General features: G+C 44.5%; 1 protein-coding gene across 1 annotated transcript; it reads right to left on the bottom strand.

The window, feature by feature from the left end:
- Positions 1-1,180: 1,180 nt before the first annotated feature.
- HAPSTR1 (HUWE1 associated protein modifying stress responses) lies at positions 1,181-21,416 on the bottom strand. Its single transcript, XM_069983677.1, has 4 exons — positions 20,938-21,416; positions 20,456-20,536; positions 6,450-6,725; positions 1,181-3,640 (listed from the first exon to the last, which is right to left on the bottom strand). The coding sequence occupies exons 1-4, from the start codon at positions 21,131-21,133 to the stop codon at positions 3,396-3,398; spliced, it is 798 nt and encodes a 265-aa protein (XP_069839778.1). The 5' UTR covers positions 21,134-21,416; the 3' UTR covers positions 1,181-3,395.
- Between the last annotated feature and the right edge of the window lie 107 nt (positions 21,417-21,523).

The following is a 21,523-nucleotide window of genomic DNA, read 5'->3' on the forward strand; positions in this document are numbered from 1 at the left end:
TAAAATGGGTGGTTTTTCTAGACTCAATAGTAAATGTCCCATGGACCATGCACATGGTTGGGATCTGAAAAATAGTCATCAACATAAAAAGGTCAGAAAGTTCAGTGCTGTAGAATGTGTCCTTTACCCACACTACATAACAGTTCTGCAACAGTATTAACCAGCTACTCCACAAAACCCTAGACAGAAATCAAGAGCTACGCTATTGACTAAATTTAAAGTGACACTGCTCACCCGCTTTTTGCATTCTGACTTTTCTACACAGGTGTAAAGGGTAAATTTAGCAGTTTTCATACCTTATTTTACATCATATGTCATGGTGCTTCAAGTAAAAAAGTGATCTTTTATCATCTGCAGATTGTGCTTAGTGGGCGGGCAACATGGTAACATGGCAACAGTGCCACTTAGCCCCACCCACAGCACCACCGTAGACCACAACCCTGAGTGACGTCGACACAGGCTCCGCCCCCTCTACGTCCATTGGTATGGGCCGACCTAGGGGAGGTGGGGCCTACACTTTTAGGCCAGCCTGTTCCAATGGTCAATGAGGGGGTGGGGCCAATGTGCCAATGACATCACTGAGGGGTGGGGCTTATGGTGTGATGGGGCTACGTGGCCCCGCTGTCGTGAGGCCCCACCCACTTAAAATCTGCAGATAAAAAAAATAAATCAATTTTTACTTAAACAAGCACCATGACGTATGATTTAAAATAATGTATAAAAACTACTAAATGTACATCTTTACATCTATGAAAAGTCAGAAAGCAAAAAGGGGGCGACAGTGTCACTTTAAGCAAATGTTTCAGTATTCAGGAAAAAAAAAAAAATGGCTGCTTTCCTCCAAAACACTGCACCACTTCTGTCCTCCGATTGGGTGCAGTATTGCAGCTCAGTTCCACTGAAGTGAATGGAGCAAAGTTGTAATGCCATACACAAACTGAGGACAGGGGGTGGTGGCGTTTGAGAGAATTAGTTTTTCTAATTCTCTGCAGTGTCCCTATGACTTACTTTGGGCAATATTCCCCCAAACAACTCAACCAACAAAGCAACGGGGACATGTAAAAAGGCACCACAAGGTTGTTAATGGTGGAGTTTTATTAGTTAAAATTTGCAGTCAAAACCAGTGTTACTTAAAGTTGCCAAAGGAAAAAGGCCTTTATTTTAATAAACACAGCTCACACAATGTTAAAAGGGCAGCTTTAATATATACTTGGCACAATCCAAGCAACTGGTGTAAAAATGGTGACCTTCCTTCTAATGCTTTTACCAAGATTTCTTTCGGCAGCCCTTTCATTATATTCTGCGTCTAGACATGACTCAACCGACCGAAAGTGGCAAATGTCAATATCAGAACGTTAGACAGCACATGTACATATACCAACTCCGATGATTGTCAGATGTGGACGCTTTCACACTCGTTTTGGCAGCAGCACGTCATACATGTGAACTGTAGCAAGTCCATTGTGGATATCAGAAACATTGCAAAGGTGTTTTAAGGGCCATGGATGCAAAAAAGTTTCACTTAATGCACCCACAGTGTTGAGCATTTTAAATAAATATAAATAAAAAATATATAAATCTATTCAACAAAATAAAAATTGGGAAACCATGTTTGCACGCATGGAGGTTTGTTTGTTTGTTTTTCTTGCACAAATGACCGCAACCAAAACCCTATAAAAATACCATTTTTCATCTCCAATAAACGGAACTTCATAATGGTCCTTGACACCAAGCTATGATTTGTAGCCACTAATGACCAGCACAGATATGTATATCTTACCAATGAATACACATGCACATTAGTTCTTCTAAGGTGACCAGACAGGAACACACATAAGGCACTCCAATGTTTTGGTCTCTCCACCCCCAACCCCTCCCCAACTATTAGACCATTTCACCACTGTTCGCAGGAGTGCCTTTATTGCCATAAAAAAAATGAAGTTCAGTTACACAATGTCACGGATGAAGTCTGGTGACAAAACACATGGATTCAGAAAACAGCAGATTAAGGCCAAATGATTCCGCATAACTGGTTGCAAGGATCTAAATTATAACATTCCCAATAATACAAAAGTTATACAGATCAAAATGTTCAACATTATACAAAGCTGGATATTTCTCAAGTGGCCAGGAATAAGTTCAATGTGTTTACACTGTGCACCAAAGTAATACAACGGAACCTTCTTTTGGTAGCCCTTTTACTGTTTGGGGCATCCATGAACTACTTGCAAAGCTGTACGGTACCATCTTTCAGTACAGAGCGTAATAGTGTTCAGTTCCAACTGTAAGCTTAGACACAGGTAAATAATGGACTGGTGAAGACTTATGCTTCCTAAATATCATTTGTTTACATGGGAAGAGGAGATTTAAAGCACTATAAAAGTCTAAAACTGGGTAGCCATTGTAAGATTTAGTCAGACCATTCAAACGAACCTTTTGCAGTCTAGGGCAAATAACGAAGCTGCAGCAAGCACTCTAATGTGTCAGATGGCATGCCACAGAGACACGAAGAAATACCACTAAAAGGTTACAGTCACCTTATCGCTCACAAAAGGAATATACTTCAACACAACCCCAATATGACTAAACTGTTCAGTACATGTAGTTTGGGGCAAAAAGTCTGTTTGGCTAGAAAGGAAAAAAAAAATCTAATAAAATCAAAGGGGGGGAAAGTATATCTTCAAATAACATAATAAATACACTACTGACCAAAATGTACAATGAGAAAGTTATAGCAAGAGTTTGATTTTTTTTTTTAGGGTTTAGTGTGGCTTATACAGTTACAATTACCTTACACGGTTACAACAAGCATGTAAATAAGTGCATACATATGCTGCAACTGACCATCTTGAAAAGCCTATGGAGAATTTGGAAACAGTTTAACATTGGCATGTCAGAGCACTACAAGATACAAAGCAAATCCACCAGACATAATGGATTCCCTGTGTATAATCATAGCGCCTCCGTACAGAATCACACAGTAACCAAAGATTTAACAAAGTAAAAACTCAATGGAAGCCTACAGAACTGATATATGCCCACTAATGTCTTGGGCAAACTCAATGGCAATACTGTTGAAGCAATACACAGGGGGGAAAAAAAAAAAGTGTGAATCATGATTTCTTTCCCTTTGCAAATACAAGTAAGGTCACTTTGCATTTAATGGACTGATGTTCACCTAGGATGATCTTACCATATACTACACAATTTCAGATGTTCTGTTAAAGTGTAAAGAAAGCCAATACGCATCTACTGTAATATTTAGAACTTCTTTATGGCGATTGTTAAATTCACTTGTTTTTAACAGTGAAAAGGGAAGATGGTTCCTTTCAGACAGTATGTTGAGGATAAAGTGGCTTTCAAGCAGCATGGTGGATTTTATTTATTTTGTAGGATTAGATCATTCTGTTGCGTTTATTGGTTGGAGAGTCTGTAATGACGTTGCTGCACTGGGCTGAGGTACGCTTTCTAGTGCCACCATTGTCCAAGTGGAGTGCCATTTCCTCTGATATGAAAGTATTCAAATCGACATCAAGGAGTCCATTTCTCCTACGGCTGGTATTAGAACTTCCACCAACATGGGTGGGTGAGCCCGGAGTACTTGAGCGAACACTTATACTAGCCATTGCGCCATTCAGACCTGAAATTAAAGAAAACAACTGTAACCAACAAGACAAACTACTTGCCATACCTGCATATTTAGGGTTTGATCACAGATGATCATATACATCAGCCATAACTTACCAACCTCCCATAGATAGAATTTGCCAATTGTGTCTGATACATGTGGGTCCCAACTCTGAGCCACACACCTTGGCCTTTCACCTGCTCATGGCTACAAGAGCTGGTTGGGCAGACAAAAGCCTTTTTGCTTGTGAAACTCACATTAATCCCTACAGAAACCACGTCAACTGCATAGAAAAGCCTGCTCAGGGTTTTTTTTTGCCTCCTGACCACCTCCATCAGTCACAAGCAGGCTGAAAGGTGGCCCTTAATGTGGTTTAGATGCAATTAAAAAGGTCATATAAGGGAACACCCCTTTAACAGCAATGGACACAAATTAAAAGGGTTCTCCAGCCATTTAAAATGTTTGATATAGTGCTGGGGCTGCATAAGAAATAGACATCCTATTCTTACCTATCTGCGCTCCCACAGATCCCCCTACTGACTGCAGCCACTGGTACTTCCAAGACTAAAGGCCCTACTGTACTAGACAGTTATCGCTTTACTTGGCAAAGTACCAACCATTCATGCAGATAATCGTTCAGTGTAATAGTGCATGTTGAAAGTGCAACAATCCGCCAACATGCAGAATGTTGGCTGATCATGGTCTTTTAACATGTAATAAATAAAACAGTGGAAGTCTGCAGCACATCGTCTGGGGTAATCGGGACTTAAATGGCTTTAATAGGCCGCCCAACTCGGACCCACCGATGTTCCCTGCTTGCTGTCTGGGCATTTAATAAAGGGGAAAGAACGTTAAGCTGACAGGTCGCGCTCTCTTCCCTAGAACATTGGGCTGTGTAATACAGCCTTAACTCATCTTGGCAGTCACTGCTGAAACAAGTCTGTTTCAGAAGTAGAAGCAGGTGAAATGAGTGGAGAACACTGATGCTGCAGGAGGACCACAGTGGACAGTAATGAGGTAAAAATAGGATGTTTTTTCTATGAACTCCTTTGACTCTGATGTATGAAAGAACTCTTAGCCCCTTAAAAGCAATATGTTGTGTTTCGATGTGAAGGAGAATACACTTTTGAAGAGGTTGTTAGGTGGGATATATTTTTAAAAAAATACCTAGTTTCTACTATCTGGAATACAACTGTGTGTATACTCCATAAACCAGCAAGTTTTTTTGTATTTATACACGGAAAAGTTTCCGGAGTCACATTGTCAATCAGCAAATTATATGTATTCTTGCCTAAAAACCAGATGTAGTGTTGCCAGTCACCCTAAACTTAAAGTATTATAACTATCATTTAAACAAACTTCATGTCATAGTGAAACGTCAGAAGTGTGTATTGGCAGGAGTCTGGGTGCTGAGACCCCGGCAATAGCTAGAATGCGCTCTGCCATTTCTGATATAAACTGCTCATACGAACAGTCTACGGAAATATAATACAAGTCTATGGAATTCCTGCAATTCTGTATACTGGAAGTTCCATAGTCCCCTGTTAAAACATACACTGTTCATATTAGCAATTTAAAGTTTGTTTAAACAATAGCTGCACTTTAAAGTGTCCTTTTTTAACAAACAGGTTTTAAAAAAACTATTTATATACCTATCAATTTAACTGCTCAGAGAGACTACTAAACTGCACTGCGATAGAACTGCCAATAGTGTTTAGTGTACATTTGGGTATGACCAATACTGAGGACAACGTATAGATGATAAACCTGCTTAATGATCACACATGTAGGTTGCTACCTTAATATGATTTGCCCATAGCAACCAGAGTTTAGCTTCCATTTTACCAGAGCAATCAGAGAAATGGATGCGGAGCTGTGATTGGCCGCTATGGACAAAAATGAGTTTCAGACTACTAAGCCCGGGCCTTTGTCCTATACCAGGAGTCACCGATCTTTTGTCTGACCCAACATGTACAATTGCATAGGCAAAATAATTGTTCAAAAATCATTGTTCATTACAATTAAAATAAAAAAAAATAAAACAAAAAAACGTTAGTAATGTTTATAAGTGATGTCTGGTTGGTGGAGGTCCAACACGTTGAATGGGACTACTCTACAGCTCCAAGCACAGGAGGCAGCTGAGAACAGTAGTAAAGGGGAAAATTTAAAGCCAACACAGGGCTGCAGTCTGTTTTTATACTGGATCACAGAGACCCCACCAATCATAAAGTGATAGCATTACTGTTACAGATGAATATATTCCCATCAGCCCCTGAAATCAGCAGCCAGTGGGTGGAGGGAGTGACAGCAGGGCTCCTTATCAGGTGAATGGTTGAACATGTAAGTGCTCCTTAATATGACAGCACAAACCTACCAACAGATTCCCTTTAACTGTTTACAATATAATTGGACAAGTTATACCCCTATCCTTTCTCTTGGTGAAACCTTGCAGAAAGGAAATACATCATCATTTTAGGTACCAAGTCAAACAATCCATTTCATACAGCTGTCTAATCCTTTCCCCTTCCTAGAAAGCAAAACTAAGGCTGGTATTACACAGCTATATTATGGGTATGTTTGCATGCAGGATATGCACAGATCACACAAGGAAATCCACTGGTAAAATTTGCAGTGTGCAATTAGTAAATATTCCAGCATAAAATTTCCACCCAATGCTGTGGATTTTGTGGTGTTCAATGACTGAAAGTATATTGCTGTGTTTATGCATTAGTGTTTCAAAAAAAAAAAAAATAATAATCTTGTCAACAGGCTAAGCACGAATATATACAATACAGAGGTGTAAACAGAAGTAGACAGTTACCATGGAGAGCTATTGCTTCTCGGAATGGCTGCAAATCAGTCTCTACAGATGAGTCCGTTTCTGAAGGTGACGCTCGGTTGGGAGATACAACAGTTAGTCTTGGTGGTGCACGTGAGTTTCGTGGAGGTGGAATTTTGCCACAAAGAAAGCTTATCAAATCCTCTCTACGAATAGTTCGTCGACGCTTTTTCACCCAGGCCAAAACATCCTTATTGCGCCGTTGATAGCCAACATGAATTCCAAGATCAAAGGTTCGCTGATGAGTATCCACGCTTTCTAAAATGTAAACAGAGGGCAAATTTAAATGGCAAGGAAAGTTATTTCTTACACATTTAAAAGAAATAAGGCAGCATTTTTCAGGTCTTTAGGTGTTGCACCCTTACTAAAGGGATAACTAAGGGTACTATTAGACGGGCCAATAGGGGCCCGATAACTGTAAATGAGCGCAGATCTGCTAGACCGGCGCTCATTTACTGGGCCTATTACACGGCCCGATAATCGTTTAACAAGGGCTGCAAGGACAGTTATCGATGCGGTCTGCTCCTCCCCGGGTCCCGCGCGCTCTAGCTTCAGAGCGGCCTTTGAGCTGACAGGCCACTTAGCCAATCACAGGCCGCTGCGGTCCCGGCCTGTGATTGGCTGTGGCCTGTCAGCTGACAGGCCGCTCTAAAGCTAGACTGCGCGAGACCCGGAGAGAAGCACGGGGGGGTAACCGGTTTCCTTTAAGGGCTTGTTTTTTCAGGAACAACTGTACTTTGTAATGGCGTCTTTCAATCTACCATAAAATGTATAATTGAAGCCCAATATTTATGGGATGGAACAGGAAAAAGGAAACAATTGCTAATTTGGTGGTTCCCGTATCTACATAAAGCGCTTGACGGTAAAACTGACATGATACCTTTACTCTATAGGTCAGCTCGAACACAATGATATGCATGTTTTCATAGCTTTCTAAATGTTAAATTTTTATTGCAATTATGATTAAATTGCCCTAGTGACTCTTAAAGGTTTTATTTTTTCATTTACAGGGCTGTATGGGTTAACAATATTTAAGCCATGATCTCCAGTTTTTAACAGTATCATTTGTGTACATTAAAAAAAAACAAAAAAAAAACAACACAGCAGTCATTTTGTTTCCCCCCCCCCCCCCCTTGATTTGCCCTGCTAACCGCGCAGGAACAATACTGTCATATCTCATAACATGAGTAATGATCCGATCTATTAAAATAAAATTAATTTTTCAATGTTTTATTTGTAAAATTGAAAAGAGGGGCATATAATATATTTTTTTTACACTTAAAGGGGTAGTGCGGCGCTCAGCAATTATTCACAGAATAACACACATTACAAAGTTATACAACTTTGTAATGTATGTTATGTCTGTGATTGGCCCCCTTTCCCGTGTCCCACCACCCCCGCCCGTGTAGCCGGAAGTGTGATGCATTATACATACCTGACGCGTGTCGACCCCCGTCTCCAATCTTCAGACAATGACGTCCTCTTCAGGCGGCCGGCCAAACACCTCCGACTGTCCCTAGTGCCAGCCGCCCTCTGCAGAGTCATCAGATGCTCAGCCGCGATTGGCTGAGCATATTTGTGCACAGTCATGACGCGGCAGAGGGGGGCCGGCACCAGGGACAGCAGGAGCTGTTCGGCCGGCCTCCAGAAGATGACGTCTTGGCACAAGATGGCGGACGGGCGCGACGCGGATCAGGTATGTATAATGCACCACACTTCCGGGTACACGGGCGGGGGTGGTGGTACACAGGGAAGAGGGCCATTCACAGACATAACATACATTACAAAGTTGTATAACTTTGTAATGTGTGTTATTCTGTGAATAATTGCTGAGCGCCGCACTACCCTTTAAGTCCCCCTAGAGGACTATTACATGCAATCATTTGACTGCGTATACTGGTCGATGCCATTGCATAGCATTGATCAGTATTATCGAGACACTTTTTATAGAGAAAATTGCTGCTCAGGCCAGTCAGGGAAAATGATCAGAACCCCCACAATCACATTGCATGGGTCCTGATCAGTAAGTGACAGGAGCTGCTCCTTGCACACTTTTTTTAATTAAAAAAAATTTCTTTATTTTTTTAAAAAGACAAAGAAATTAACCCACTGCGAAACATATCCTTGCTTCACACATGTTCAATGACTAATGTTACTTCATTTCAGTATACTGACTTGATATCCTAAGCATGGTTTTCCCACAATTCCCATCAGTTCCGAGAAGGCAGACCTGGTTTCTCCAGCCTTAATATCACACTTTAATATACTACTGTACTATATACCCACTTTAAGTCTGTCACCATGTTCCTTACTATGTCCTACTATAACTCTTAGCTGATGTCCCCATCACTTACAGACCACTTAGCAGCTGGTCCTCACCAGCTATGAAGCAAGATCAGCTCCTAAGCTCGCTTCACAGCTACAAAGCAGATAACCGCATACAGGTACAACATGGGTTTTATAGGGGTTAAAGAAAACCAATCACTGCCAAAACCCATCAAGAATCTATACATAGTGTAACAAAGCTCCCAAACATGTAACTCACCACTAAGTAAAACGTAACTTTTAATGGCTTTCTATTGAAAAGAAAAATATATATAAAGTAATGTTGTGCGGTTTAGTTTTAAATTCTTTGCTATCATAGCCCAGGTTGATGATAATACAAGGAGTTAGCAGTAGTCTGCAGCTTCTAGGACTATACAATCTATTCTAGAAGGCTATGTAGCTCTGTGATTTTAATGAGCACAACATTACTATATATATATTTTTCTTTTCAATAGAAAGCCATTAAAAGTTACGTTTTACTTAGTGGTGGGTTCTACTGGATGTGATTTGGGCTTTTGGCCCTTTAAAATTAGTTCTGTTGTCTGTACCATCCAGATTACCTACTTTTAGGGCACATTAATTTTGTTTGTAGCAAACATGTAACTAACACCCGCTTTCAACATATCCCCCAAAAATTTACTTTGGAAAGTCCCATTCCATATGTAAATTACCTTTAGCTAGACATGTGGGCAGCCCTGAGCGCCAAGCTCTGGGAGCATTTACGCTCAGGAACAGGCCAGCCCCTCTGTGAGGCGAGGCAAGCTCCTGCACTAAGACTCACACCCAAGGGCATGAGTACAGCCAAATCAAGTACCATCCATGACTAGTTTGGCATTGAGGACCACCCACATGTCTAGTTTAGGGTGCATTTACACATACAGGATCTGCTGCGGATCCACATCAAATCCGCTGCGATCCTTCCTGTGTGAAGCTGCCCTTAAGGTAATTTACATACAGTGTGGCACATTAACAAAAATAATGTTCAGGGGGTATGTGGAAAGCAGATAGGAGTTGGTTACATGTTTGTAAACAGCGCTGGGGGCTTCATTATACTATATGTATAATTTCATGGGCGTTTGGAGCAGAGCTGTGGAGTCCGTAAGCCGCAGCTCCAACCCAGACTCCTGAATTTTATCAGAAACTCACTTCAGCTCCTTCATACATGGCCAGTCAGACACAAGGGGAGTTCTTTATCAAACTGGTGTAAAGTAGGTCTGCCTTAAAGGGGTTGTTCACTACATTTTTTTTTTTCTTTCAAATCAACTGGTGCCATAAAGTGCCAGAGATTTGTAATTCACTTCTATTAAAAAAATCTTAAGTCTTCCAGTACTTATCAGCTGCTGTGTGTCCTGCAGGAAGTGGTGCTTTCTTTCCTGTCTGACACAGTGCTCTCTGTTGCCTCCTCTGTCCATGTCAGGAACTGTCCAGAGCAGCAGCAAATCCCCATAGAAAACCTCTCCTGCTCTCCAGACTGGAAATACAACTTCCTACTGGGCATACAGCAGCTGATAAGTGCTGGAAGGCTTGAGATTTTTTAATAGAAGTAAATTACAAATCTCTGGCACTTTATGTCAGCAGTTGATTTTAAAAAAAATTTGGGGGTGTACAACTCCTTTAAGCCCCTATTAGATGCGATGATAAGAAGGAGCAAGCAATCGCCAACCTGTCAGGTCAGCGCTGGCTTGCTCCTCATTACCCCCTCACTGCCGGTGCTATTACACGTGTAGGCAGCAAGCAGGTAAGAGCTGGAATTGCCGTGGGGAGCTGTAGGGAGCTATGGGGGCCCTGCCCGGGTGATCGCTAGATTGTCCAGGGAGCCCACAGAAAATAGCGGCAGGCTGCTGTCGCCGCTCCTATTACACGGAGCAACGGCAGCATACGGCTGCCATGATCACTGTTGTTTTTTCAACATGTTGAAAGACAGCGATCAGCCGACATCGTGCATGTCGGCTGATCGCTGTCTATTACACTAAGCGATTATCGGCCATAACATTCGGTATCGCCCGAATACAGCAAATAATCTATTTATGTAATAAGGCCTTTAGCAGCATTTCGTGATGTCCTACATTAATCTGGGGCGACTTCTGAGTGATTATGGCAAATATATAAAGCGCGCGTGCGTGCGTGTCCGCACAGTGGATGCAGCCAGTCCCCAGCCTTCATGTCCTGAAGAACTCAACTAGACTAGATGACACTGCCGACAATCTATGTTCCTAACCAAATAATCATCATCCACAAAAAAGAACTACTAACAATGCCAGATACCTGTGACATAGAGGTGACCACAGGGGTCAGCCATAGGCCCATATTTATGAGCGTCTGCTCTCCTGAATCAGTGGCTCCAAAGGAACTACCCACTCAGCCAGTCAGTGACTACAGCTGTGTCCCGCCTCACTCACTGATTGGCTAAGCGGGCATTTGTGAGTGGGGCCATTACATCACAGGATCGGTAACCCGGCAGGGGCACGGCAATGAGTCAATAGGACTTTATTATGATCCCGCCACACTTTATGCCCCCTGGATTTTTCACTGTTGCCCAAAATACCCCGTTAATTTCTGCCTCTCTTCAACACACACAGCCTGCTACAGCCATAGCACACTGAAGAAAAACAATCTTCTCCCAGAGAGAAAACACTGCATTGAGGACAGAGGTTACTGCTGCTCTACTTATGGCTTCTTCTCTATGTTACACAGGATCTCCTTATATTACTCTGCTGCAGATCTCCCACACAATGGACTCTTCCAGCAAAGAAACAAATTGCCAAATAGTAACAATCAACTTTTCCCCGACCACCCTTATCTAATAGGGCGAATGCCTTCTTACCAATATATGGAGGAAACTAAATATATAAGAGAAAGTGCTTTTCTGGTTGTTATAAATAAGCTCCTTGAATTGATGGAAAAAACTACATTAATGAGAAACATTTCTTAAAAATTCACATGAAAATTCAATAAAATTTCAAGAATTTTTTTAAGGCTGGAGTCGCTAATTTTTTTCCAACTTCAGCCAAAATTAGCTCAGACTCCAAGACTCCGACTCCACAGCCCTGGTTTTGATGGTGATTGGTTCCCTTTAATGCTACCGTAAATCCTCCAAGACTTATCCTCAGATGCAGATGCCTTTCAGAGTTTCAAAAAGGGCAGAAGAATTTTAGTTATGCAAATCAAAAACTGATTTGTTAATCTTTTCAACTTGTTGATTCACAGCAAAACTGCAGACTTCACACATTTTAAATCAGAACATTGTTGTGTGCTCTGAAAGCTGAACCAATGCCAAAAGAAACTGGGACACCAAACGTGCCCAGGTCAGGGTAAGGATTCTACTCCCCACCCCAAACATTCTTTGCAATAAAGCTAAGTGCCTGGACCAAAATGCCATGAGAGGTTGGCACAATGAAAACCAGGTATAAACTAACCAAAAAGTAAGGCAAACAACTGTTACTCAGATGCATTTCTACTAGAGATGAGCGAACCTCGAGCATGCTAGAGTCGATCCAAACCCGAACTTTCGCCATTTAATTAGCGGTGGCTGCTGAGCTTGGATAAAGCCCTAAGGGCACTATTCCACCGGACGATTATCGTTCAGACTATCGTTAAATCGTTCGAATCTAAACGATAATTGTTCGGTTGAAATGCAGTTAACGATTAACGACCAAACAAGAAATCGTTGATCGCTTTATAAGACCATGGAAATGAGTGAACGTTTTCAGGTCTTTCGCAACAGCGGTCGTTTGAGATTGTTAATCGTTAAAGATTATGCAAACGATAATCGTCCGGTGGAATAGGGCCCTAAGGCTATGTGGAAATCATGGATATAGTCATTGGCTGTATCCATGTTTTCCAGACAACCTTAGAGCTTTATCCAAGTTCAGCAGCCCCCGCTAATCAAATACCGAACGTTTGGGTTCGGATCGACTCGAACCCGGTTTGCTCATCTTTTAATTCCTACAAAATCCATTCTTCCCTGTCATCATTCTCTGGAGAATGTATCACCTAGATTTTTTTTTTACTTATTAGAACTAGATACTAAAACATGTTTTCTTTTCTAATCAGTTACTGTTTGACAATCCTTTTGCTTCATTTCTTGTATATTGTTATGGGGGCTGCCATCTTGGCAGCGCTGTTTAACAGCATTTAGTAACATGCTTTATAGCAAGCAAAAAAAAACAAAAAACAATGCTTAATCTGTCAGGGTTCACTGCCACACGATCCTCCCCCTGCTGTGTCAGTGAGGAGATTTGGCCATTACATGCATTATGCTCCTGGCTCTTCACGAGCTGGGATAGGACTTCACCAAGCGCAGCTTCTCTCCATCGGTCTGAACACACAGACCCCAACTGTTCAAAAGTTTAAACATGTCTGAATCATTTCCCTATCAATACGTCTTTATGGATTGAATTCTCTGTTCCACTGCTACACTATGTTGTTCCTGTAACATATTACCTGCAGTTACAATGCAGAAGATAGTAGAGTAGAGAAGATCACAGCACTATACAGAATCAATACATTTACTAATGTCCGGCCTTCACTATAGAACATGACTGAACACATTAATGTTAATCTCAAAAAAAAGGGAATGTCAGTAGAATATGGCCTATTGTTTAACCCCTAAATGACAGATGACGTACATTTACGCCAACTTGTCGCTAGGGGAGTTCAGAGCAGGGCAGCGCCATGACCCTGCTCTGAACTGCCACGATCCCAACTGCTATCTGCAGCATGGGACCGCAGCCATTAGTGGGAGCGGCCGATCTTTGCTCCCGCTAATTAACACCATTAAATGCAGCTGTCAAACATGACAGCTGCATTTGAAAGTCTTATATGGCCTTTTCCCTGGTGTCTAGTGGGGGGATCCCTTTATCTTACCGCCCCGGGAGTCTGCGTCAGAATGACGTTGATCCTGGCTCGGTATTCTGTTGATTTGGTCTGCAGCAGGCCAGACCAACAGAGCACCAATCTCATAGATTGGTGCTGTGTAATACATACTACACTGATCTCTATGGTATATCAGTGTAGTTGTATTAGAAGTCCAAGGGGGGACTTCTAATTACTGTGCAAGTTAAAAAAAATAAAAAAACAAACCCTAATAAAGTCTGAATCAACTTCTTTTCCCATTTTATAAATAAAAACAAATAAAAAGAATCACTTTTTTTTCCTGTACGGGAAAAAAGTGCTATGGCCTTGTAAATAGGAGGACGAAAAAACGAAATCGCAAAAACGAAAATTGGCTCCGACATTAAGAGGTTAAATCGTATGGTAACTATATAAACAATTTTTGCTGTTTTAAGGTAAAATGGAAAGGGCTGATACTTTACATTTCGCTGCCCCAAAATACATACTAAATGAAGTAAAAGTAAAATTAGAAAATAACAGACACTTTGGGGGGGGGGGGGGGGGTCATGTCTCGGTATCTGGTTCTAATAAGTAACAGAAATTATAAAGCTGCAAATGATACCTACTTAAAAGCAAATCTGTTACCCCCCAACTCTTTAACCCTTTAAGGACAGAGACAATTTTCACTTTTGCTTTTTCCCTTTTCATGTTTAAAAGGCCATAGCGCTTCCACTTTTTCACCTACAGACCCACATGAGCCCTTATTTTTTTGCACTACTAATTGTACTTTGCAATGGCAGACTAAATTCTTCCATAAAATTTGCTGCTAAACCAGAAACAAACTTGCACTGTAAAATTAAAAAGCAATTTGTTTTTATGTGTGGGGGGACAGTTGTGTTTCTACTGTTTGCCCTATGGTAAAACAGACTTGTTATCCATGTTCCTCAAGTCAGTACGATTAAAATGATACGCATCTTGCATAACATTGTATTTAACAGCTTTAAAAAAAAAATAAAAATCTAGATGTTCCTTAAAATAGCTATTCCCATCCTTATAACGCTTTTATCCTTTGGTCTATGGGGCTGTAGGAGGTGAGGTATTTTTGCACCATGATCTGTACTTTTTATCGGTACCTCGCTTGCATATAATGTGGGCTCTCTGTCAGAGTCCTGCCCAGTTCTTGCACAGATGACAACCTTGCCATCCTAGCGATGCCAAGTCAGAGCACTGCACTGGCATAATATTTGGGCAGGGCTATGTGGCACACAGAGAGCCCTGCCTGGAAGTTAGTATGCGGAGGGGCAGCAAGAAGATATAAGTAGTGCAGGAGTCTGAAGAACATGCCTCTGATACTATTCAGCCATGAAAAGCAGTTTCTGCTAAATTAAAATCTTTATAAGAGCAGTATTTTGGCCACAAAAGTATTTTCCAATAATTCCCTTACCCAAAGTTTTGCAATTCTATTAAAGTTGATTGTAACCATTTCCCAGCCACTCTATACTAACTCTATACCCCCACCGCCCCAAGTTCTGTAGTTCCTTTTTTGTGCCTCACTTCCACTCCCTTTTCTGTAACAATACATCAACCTCATATACTGGACACTGGCAACTCTGCCATGTGACTGCCCTGCAGCTCGGTCACATGTGCATTCCAGGTAGCAGAGGGAGCAAGTAGTTCACCTGCACACCCCACCCCACATACCAGGCTGTCAGACTCAGCTGCTCAGTGCTGACATAGTGACTGCATGAGAAACAATGTTTACACTCATCTGAGCTAGCATGCTCACAATAAGATGGAAGGGGGAGGATACTGTCTACGGGCAAACTGAATCATGGGATTTAGGGAGTAGGGAAGTGTCCAATTCTCCACTCCCTGGTATCACACACCCTCTAATTCATGTGCAGTCTGACAAAAGAAAATAAAAACACAATCTACAAAGTCACTAGGGTAACTTTACTTCAAAGGTCACATAATGCAGATTAAGGACATGCACCATTTTAGGTAAAAGCATGTGTGAAACCGTTCCTATCTAGTGCTAGTGTGGCTTCCCATTAAAGCAGCTCTGGGACCATTTCCTACTACTGGTAACCTGTGTTTTTGTAAGGAGGGACTGAATCCCCATCACATGAACTTTACTCTGTAAAAGCAAACAGCAGAATACAGGCACTATTTGTAGTTTCTTGTGGCATTTTACATAAAAATTTTCACAGCAACGTAAGCACAAATGAACATTTTCTGTTATCACAGCAATCCTGCTTCTACAGGGAACATTGCCCAAAAGACACAAGGGAATAGTGCTGTCTAGCCACTACTGCTTACCTACACTCACCCCAAAGGATTCCTAACAGTTCAAAGCCCCCAACTCTAGCTAGTGATTGATGTGATCATGCTGCAAAGGCCTTTCTATGGTTAAGTAACTAGAGTGATGCCTTTATTAATGCTTCACTTAGTTCAGAGGCAGGATTTAAGATAACCTGTGGCCATATTGTGGTATGAACGACAAGCAATGGTGACACCATATTTAAGTGTGCGAGCTCTGGAATGGAATAAGCCACCTTCACCATCATTCTGTTTTTACCCAGCACCTTCCCTACACACTAATGTACCCAAGAGGTGAAGCCAGAAATCACAGACTCACAAGTCAATATCTCAGGACCATGTGCTAGCCTACTGCACAACCAACATAGAACTGAACACTACCAGGCTCCTGATCATCAAGTTGTCTTGCTGGATTTCCAATGTACACTGGGAACAATGCGTAAACCACTCCAATCTGGCATATGCATGTTATTTTAAGCCAATTCTCCTTCCACAAGTTACAACAACTGCATCTCGACAAGACCTTCACCTTCTGAAAGTAAGCCAACATTTGCTGCAGGTTTCTGCACCATCTAGGACAGTGCTTCTCAAACTTTTTCTACTGGAGCCTCACCCGACAGACCAAAGCAATGCCTGGGTTTCACCATCTGTGGATGTCCATTTAAAAGCCAAAAACAATGCTAGGCTACCTTCCACCTGTTTTACTAAGCTTTATATACCAATAATGCAATAATAAAATAACTTAATCTTGCTTAAATGCAGATTGTTGCAGCCAGGTAAAGGACTGTGCAGCTTTATAGCAAATAGAGGGCGCCTTACTGCTGGAGAAGCACTGATGTAGCTGATCAGTTCTGCCACTAACTGCTGCCCTTATTCACTTTAATCAGAAGTCACATTTCTTATCTGCGGTGAAGAGTCATCAGTATTTATCCTCGGCTTTACTTCAGAGATCAGCTGGGTTAAAATGGTTGTACAAAGACATGAAATAATCAGGAAAGTAGCAAACACCGCTGTTTCAACCACACTGACTGGTAAAATATCATGACATATTTAGAACAAAGTATCATTTAGCATGCGGTAAGATACTGATGTGGGAACACTTTTTTTGTCCAGACTATCTTGAAGCTACCAAACCTGGGGATTAAAAAATTAGATCTCAAACAGGCCAGCATCAGGCGAATGGGGGGGGGGGGCATCATTTACCAGTTACTTAAAGGTTATTCTGACAAAAGGAAGCTATGTCAAATGGGTGACCTTCCTAACCCGGAGACAACCATTCTGCAACAGGTGCCAATTCTCTTACAATCTACAGGGGTTTAACAAATACACGCTGCTAAGTAGTATTAATATTTCGAGGAGAAACAGTCTATGAAGAAATCTTGTCTAGCCAGAAACACTCAGGAACAAGTCCAAAGCTGTCCTTAATAATTAACTAAAGAACAAAAACAGAACTTTAGTCAGCAGCAGAGTACAACCACTCCATGTACTGTCCAATACTCTCCTGGGAGACCACATCTGTACCAATAGATACATCAACCCCACATGCAGCCTAACCCTATAGCAACTATGATCAGAGCATTACAACAGGTCACTGACAGCAGTAAACATCAAGAATGGATACACAAGCATACTACAGTTACAGCACCCCCCTTTACAGTAGATATCTGGTGTATCCCGGCCATGTCATGTTTTCATACATCCGACTGCTTTGTGTAATGTGCATGGCCAGATTTCCTATAGCAGTGAGGCCATATAGGTGGACACAATTGCCACATTCTGTTCCTATAGCCTGTAACATTCATAGACACATACACAGCCAAAATGTTACAATCTGGTCTTCGTAACCATGTTAACAGTATGAGGAGGGGTACAGACTGGGAACCGTGAACATGGTGGCAGTCTGTAGTCTATGGCGCAGTAGTAACCAGCAGTATATGGCCTGACAAGTACCAGAACTGCAGGACAGCTTTTTCAGCTACATAAACCTCTATAGTAACTAAAGGTAAATATACACTAAACTGTTGGGAAGAAAAAATCCACAGAAAATCAATATGAAAAACCACAGATTTACTATGTATTTCTTGTAGATTTTTCTTTCCTATTGATTTTGGCTGAGATCACACTGCATTACAGCTGTATGGCATGGCTATGTCTGCATCTCACCATATACCACAGGGTACTGCAGTGGGCCCATTCACCAATGGCCCAAGCATGGTGACTACATTTGGGCTTCTTCACGGACAAAAAAAAAAAAAAAAGTCTATTTAGTCAGATCCAATTGCATGGTCTACTGTATTACAGAGTCCAGCTACTTAAACGCCTATAGGTGGGAAGTGCGCCAAGTGTAGTCACTAGCCGACTGTGTCCAGACCATTAAAGGGGTAGTGCGGCGCTAAGAAATTATTCACAGAATAACACACATTACAAAGTTATACAACTTTACATAACATACATAACATTACAAAGCTATACTGCGGGGGTGTATGTTATGTATGTGAATCACCCCCTTCCCCGTGTGCCCCCACCCCCGCACGTGGACCCAGAAGTGTAGTGTACCATACATACCTGACGTGCGTCGTCCCCAATCTTCTGTCAACGATGTAATCTTCGGAAGGCCGGCCGAATCGCTGCAGCCGTCCCTGATGCCAGCCCCCCTCTGCCGCGTCATCGGCTGCTCAGCCGCGATTGGCTGAGCATAACTGTGCTCAGCCAATCGCAGCTGATGATGTGGCACACGTCAGGTATGTATGGTACACTACACTTCCGGGTCTAGCGTGGGTGGGGGAACACGGGGAAGGGGGCGATTCAGATACATAACATACATTACAAAGTTGTATAACTCTGTAATGTGTTATTTTGTGAATAATTTCTTAGCGCCGCACTACCCCTTTAAAGAGAATGGACCGTGTGCTGTGCAGCATATGTTTCCTACCTTCTTGGGCAGGATACTGATTTCCAGCAATAATGCTGAGTGACCCATTCTCCATAGAGCAGAGATGGGGAACCTTTCACCCTCCAGCTGTTGCAAAACTACAACTCCCATCAGCCAGAGTGTGTCTAAGAATGATGGGAACTGTAGATGTGCATCAGCTTGAGGGCTGCCTGTCCCCTATCCCTGCTGTAGAGTGAGCCCCTGCTGGATGGCCTAGTAGACCCTGCTTCAGCTTAGGCTAAAAAGAAACACACAAATGTAGCTGATGTATTCCTCACTAGTCAGGAGCAGAACACAGGGGAGGGGGAGGGGTTTGTTTACATGAAGGGCGCCCCTAGTGTTCATGTCAGGAACAACCAGGCCAGGAGAAATCCAGTAGTAGGCCCCGGCCCGATCCTACCGGCTACACAGAAGCCTCTCCCGGTGTGACAGAGCTGAGGGGAGCCCGGCCCCGGTGTCTCACAGTTTTACAGACGCTGAGGGGAGCCCGGTGTCTCCCGGTATGACAGACCGCGAGGGGAGCCCGGTGTCTCCCGGTATGACAGACCGCGAGGGGAGCCCGGCCCCGGTGTCTCCCGGTATGACAGACCGCGAGGGAAGCCCGGCCCCGGTGTCTCCTGGTATGACAGACCCTGTGGGGAGCCCGGTGTCTCCCGGTGTGACAGACCCTGTGGGGAGCCCGGTGTCTCCTGGTATGACAGACCCTGTGGGGAGCCCGGCGTCTCCCGGTATGACAGACCCTGAGGGGAGCCCGGCGTCTCCCGGTATGACAGACCCTGAGGGGAGCCCGGCGTCTCCCGGTATGACAGACCCTGAGGGGAGCCCGGCGTCTCCCGGTATGACAGACCCTGAGGGGAGCCCGGCGTCTCCCGGTATGACAGACCCTGAGGGGAGCCCGGCGTCTCCCGGTATGACAGACCCTGAGGGGAGCCCGGCGTCTCCCGGTATGACAGACCCTGAGGGGAGCCCGGCGTCTCCCGGTATGACAGACCCTGAGGGGAGCCCGGCGTCTCCCGGTATGACAGACCCTGAGGGGAGCCCGGCGTCTCCCGGTATGACAGACCCTGAGGGGAGCCCGGCGTCTCCCGGTATGACAGACCCTGAGGGGAGCCCGGTGTCTCCCGGTGTGACAGACCCTGTGGGGAGCCCGGTGTCTCCCGGTGTGACAGACCCTGTGGGGAGCCCGGTGTCTCCCGGTATCACAGACCCTGTGGGGAGCCCGGTGTCTCCCGGTGTGACAGACCCTGAGGGGAGCCCGGTGTCTCCCGGTGTGACAGACCCTGTGGGGAGCCCGGTGTCTCCCGGTGTGACAGACCCTGAGGGGAGCCCGGTGTCTCCCGGTGTGACAGACCCTGTGGGGAGCCCGGTGTCTCCCGGTATGACAGACCCTGTGGGGAGCCCGGTGTCTCCCGGTATGACAGACCCTGTGGGGAGCCCGGCGTCTCCCGGTATGACAGACCCTGAGGGGAGCCCGGTGTCTCCCGGTATGACAGACCCTGAGGGGAGCCCGGTGTCTCCCGGTATGACAGACCCTGAGGGTAGCCCGGTGTCTCCCGGTAAGTCCCGGCTCCGGCCCTACCTTTGTACAGGTTGGTGACAGCTGTGGCGGCGTTCTGGAAGGTGGCCCATAGCGGCTGGCCCTGCTGCTGACACACGCGATCTGCAAAGGAAACACAGAGAGGCCGGTGAGTGCGGATCGGTCCCGGGAGGGCGGCCGCGGTGATCGGTGCCGAGCTCTGGTCACAATAGAGAAGTAACGCCATTTTGTCAGACAGCCCCGGCTTCCGGTAGCAGGGCGCACCCCGGCACACACAGCTGTCACGTCTCCGCCGGCCCCCGGGAGCCCGGCCCGGTTGTCCCCCAGCCCTCCGCACCCTGGCGGGGAGGGGCAGCGCGGAGATCCCCGGTGGAGCTCCGCCAGTGCGCCGAGGCACAGCCGCCGCCATCTTGTTATTTTGGCCGCTGTTGCTGGGTGAGGTGGGGGCTGCGGATCTCCCCGCCCCGGCCTCCGAGGAGCTCCGGGATCCCCGTGCCCACCCGCGGCCCTCCCCGGCCACTGACCTTTGTAGAGCTGCGCCACGGCGGTGGCAGAGTTCTGGAACAGATGCCACAGCTTGTGCTGCCCGTCCTCGGCGTCGGCCTCGGGCTGCTCCTCCTGCTCGGCCTCGGCCAGGCACTGGCGCTCCCATTTGGTGAACCAGTACTCGGGGCCGTGCTCCTGGATTTCCGCCTCGCCCTCCTCTTTCTTGTCCTCCATTTTACTCCGTCCCCCGGGCCTGTTGTTCTCCTCCTCCTCCGGGGTAGGGTGGTGAGCAGCCACAGCGCTCAGCTAACGCCCTTCGCTTTAGGTTTCTAGTCACCGCCGCGCTCTGAGAAGAAGTCCGTGTCACGTACACGAGGGAGCGACGACGAGAGCTGAGAGCGGCCGCCAGCTACCTCACCCCCATATTTCCTCCGTGCTGACTCCAAACAAACTGAACCTGTGACGCCGCTGACCTGACACTAAGTGTAAGCTCGGCGAAAACCTGCTAGTACCAAAACACCGCCCACTGGCGTCTTCCTGCGTCACCATTGGTGAAACAGTCGCTTTGAACTTCAAGCTCCTTCTCTCATTGGGTAATACTGCTGTAAGTTTAATCACGTCACA

Source organism: Dendropsophus ebraccatus, chromosome 9 (genome assembly GCF_027789765.1).
Source record: "Dendropsophus ebraccatus isolate aDenEbr1 chromosome 9, aDenEbr1.pat, whole genome shotgun sequence".
Taxonomy (NCBI): Eukaryota; Metazoa; Chordata; class Amphibia; order Anura; family Hylidae; genus Dendropsophus; species Dendropsophus ebraccatus.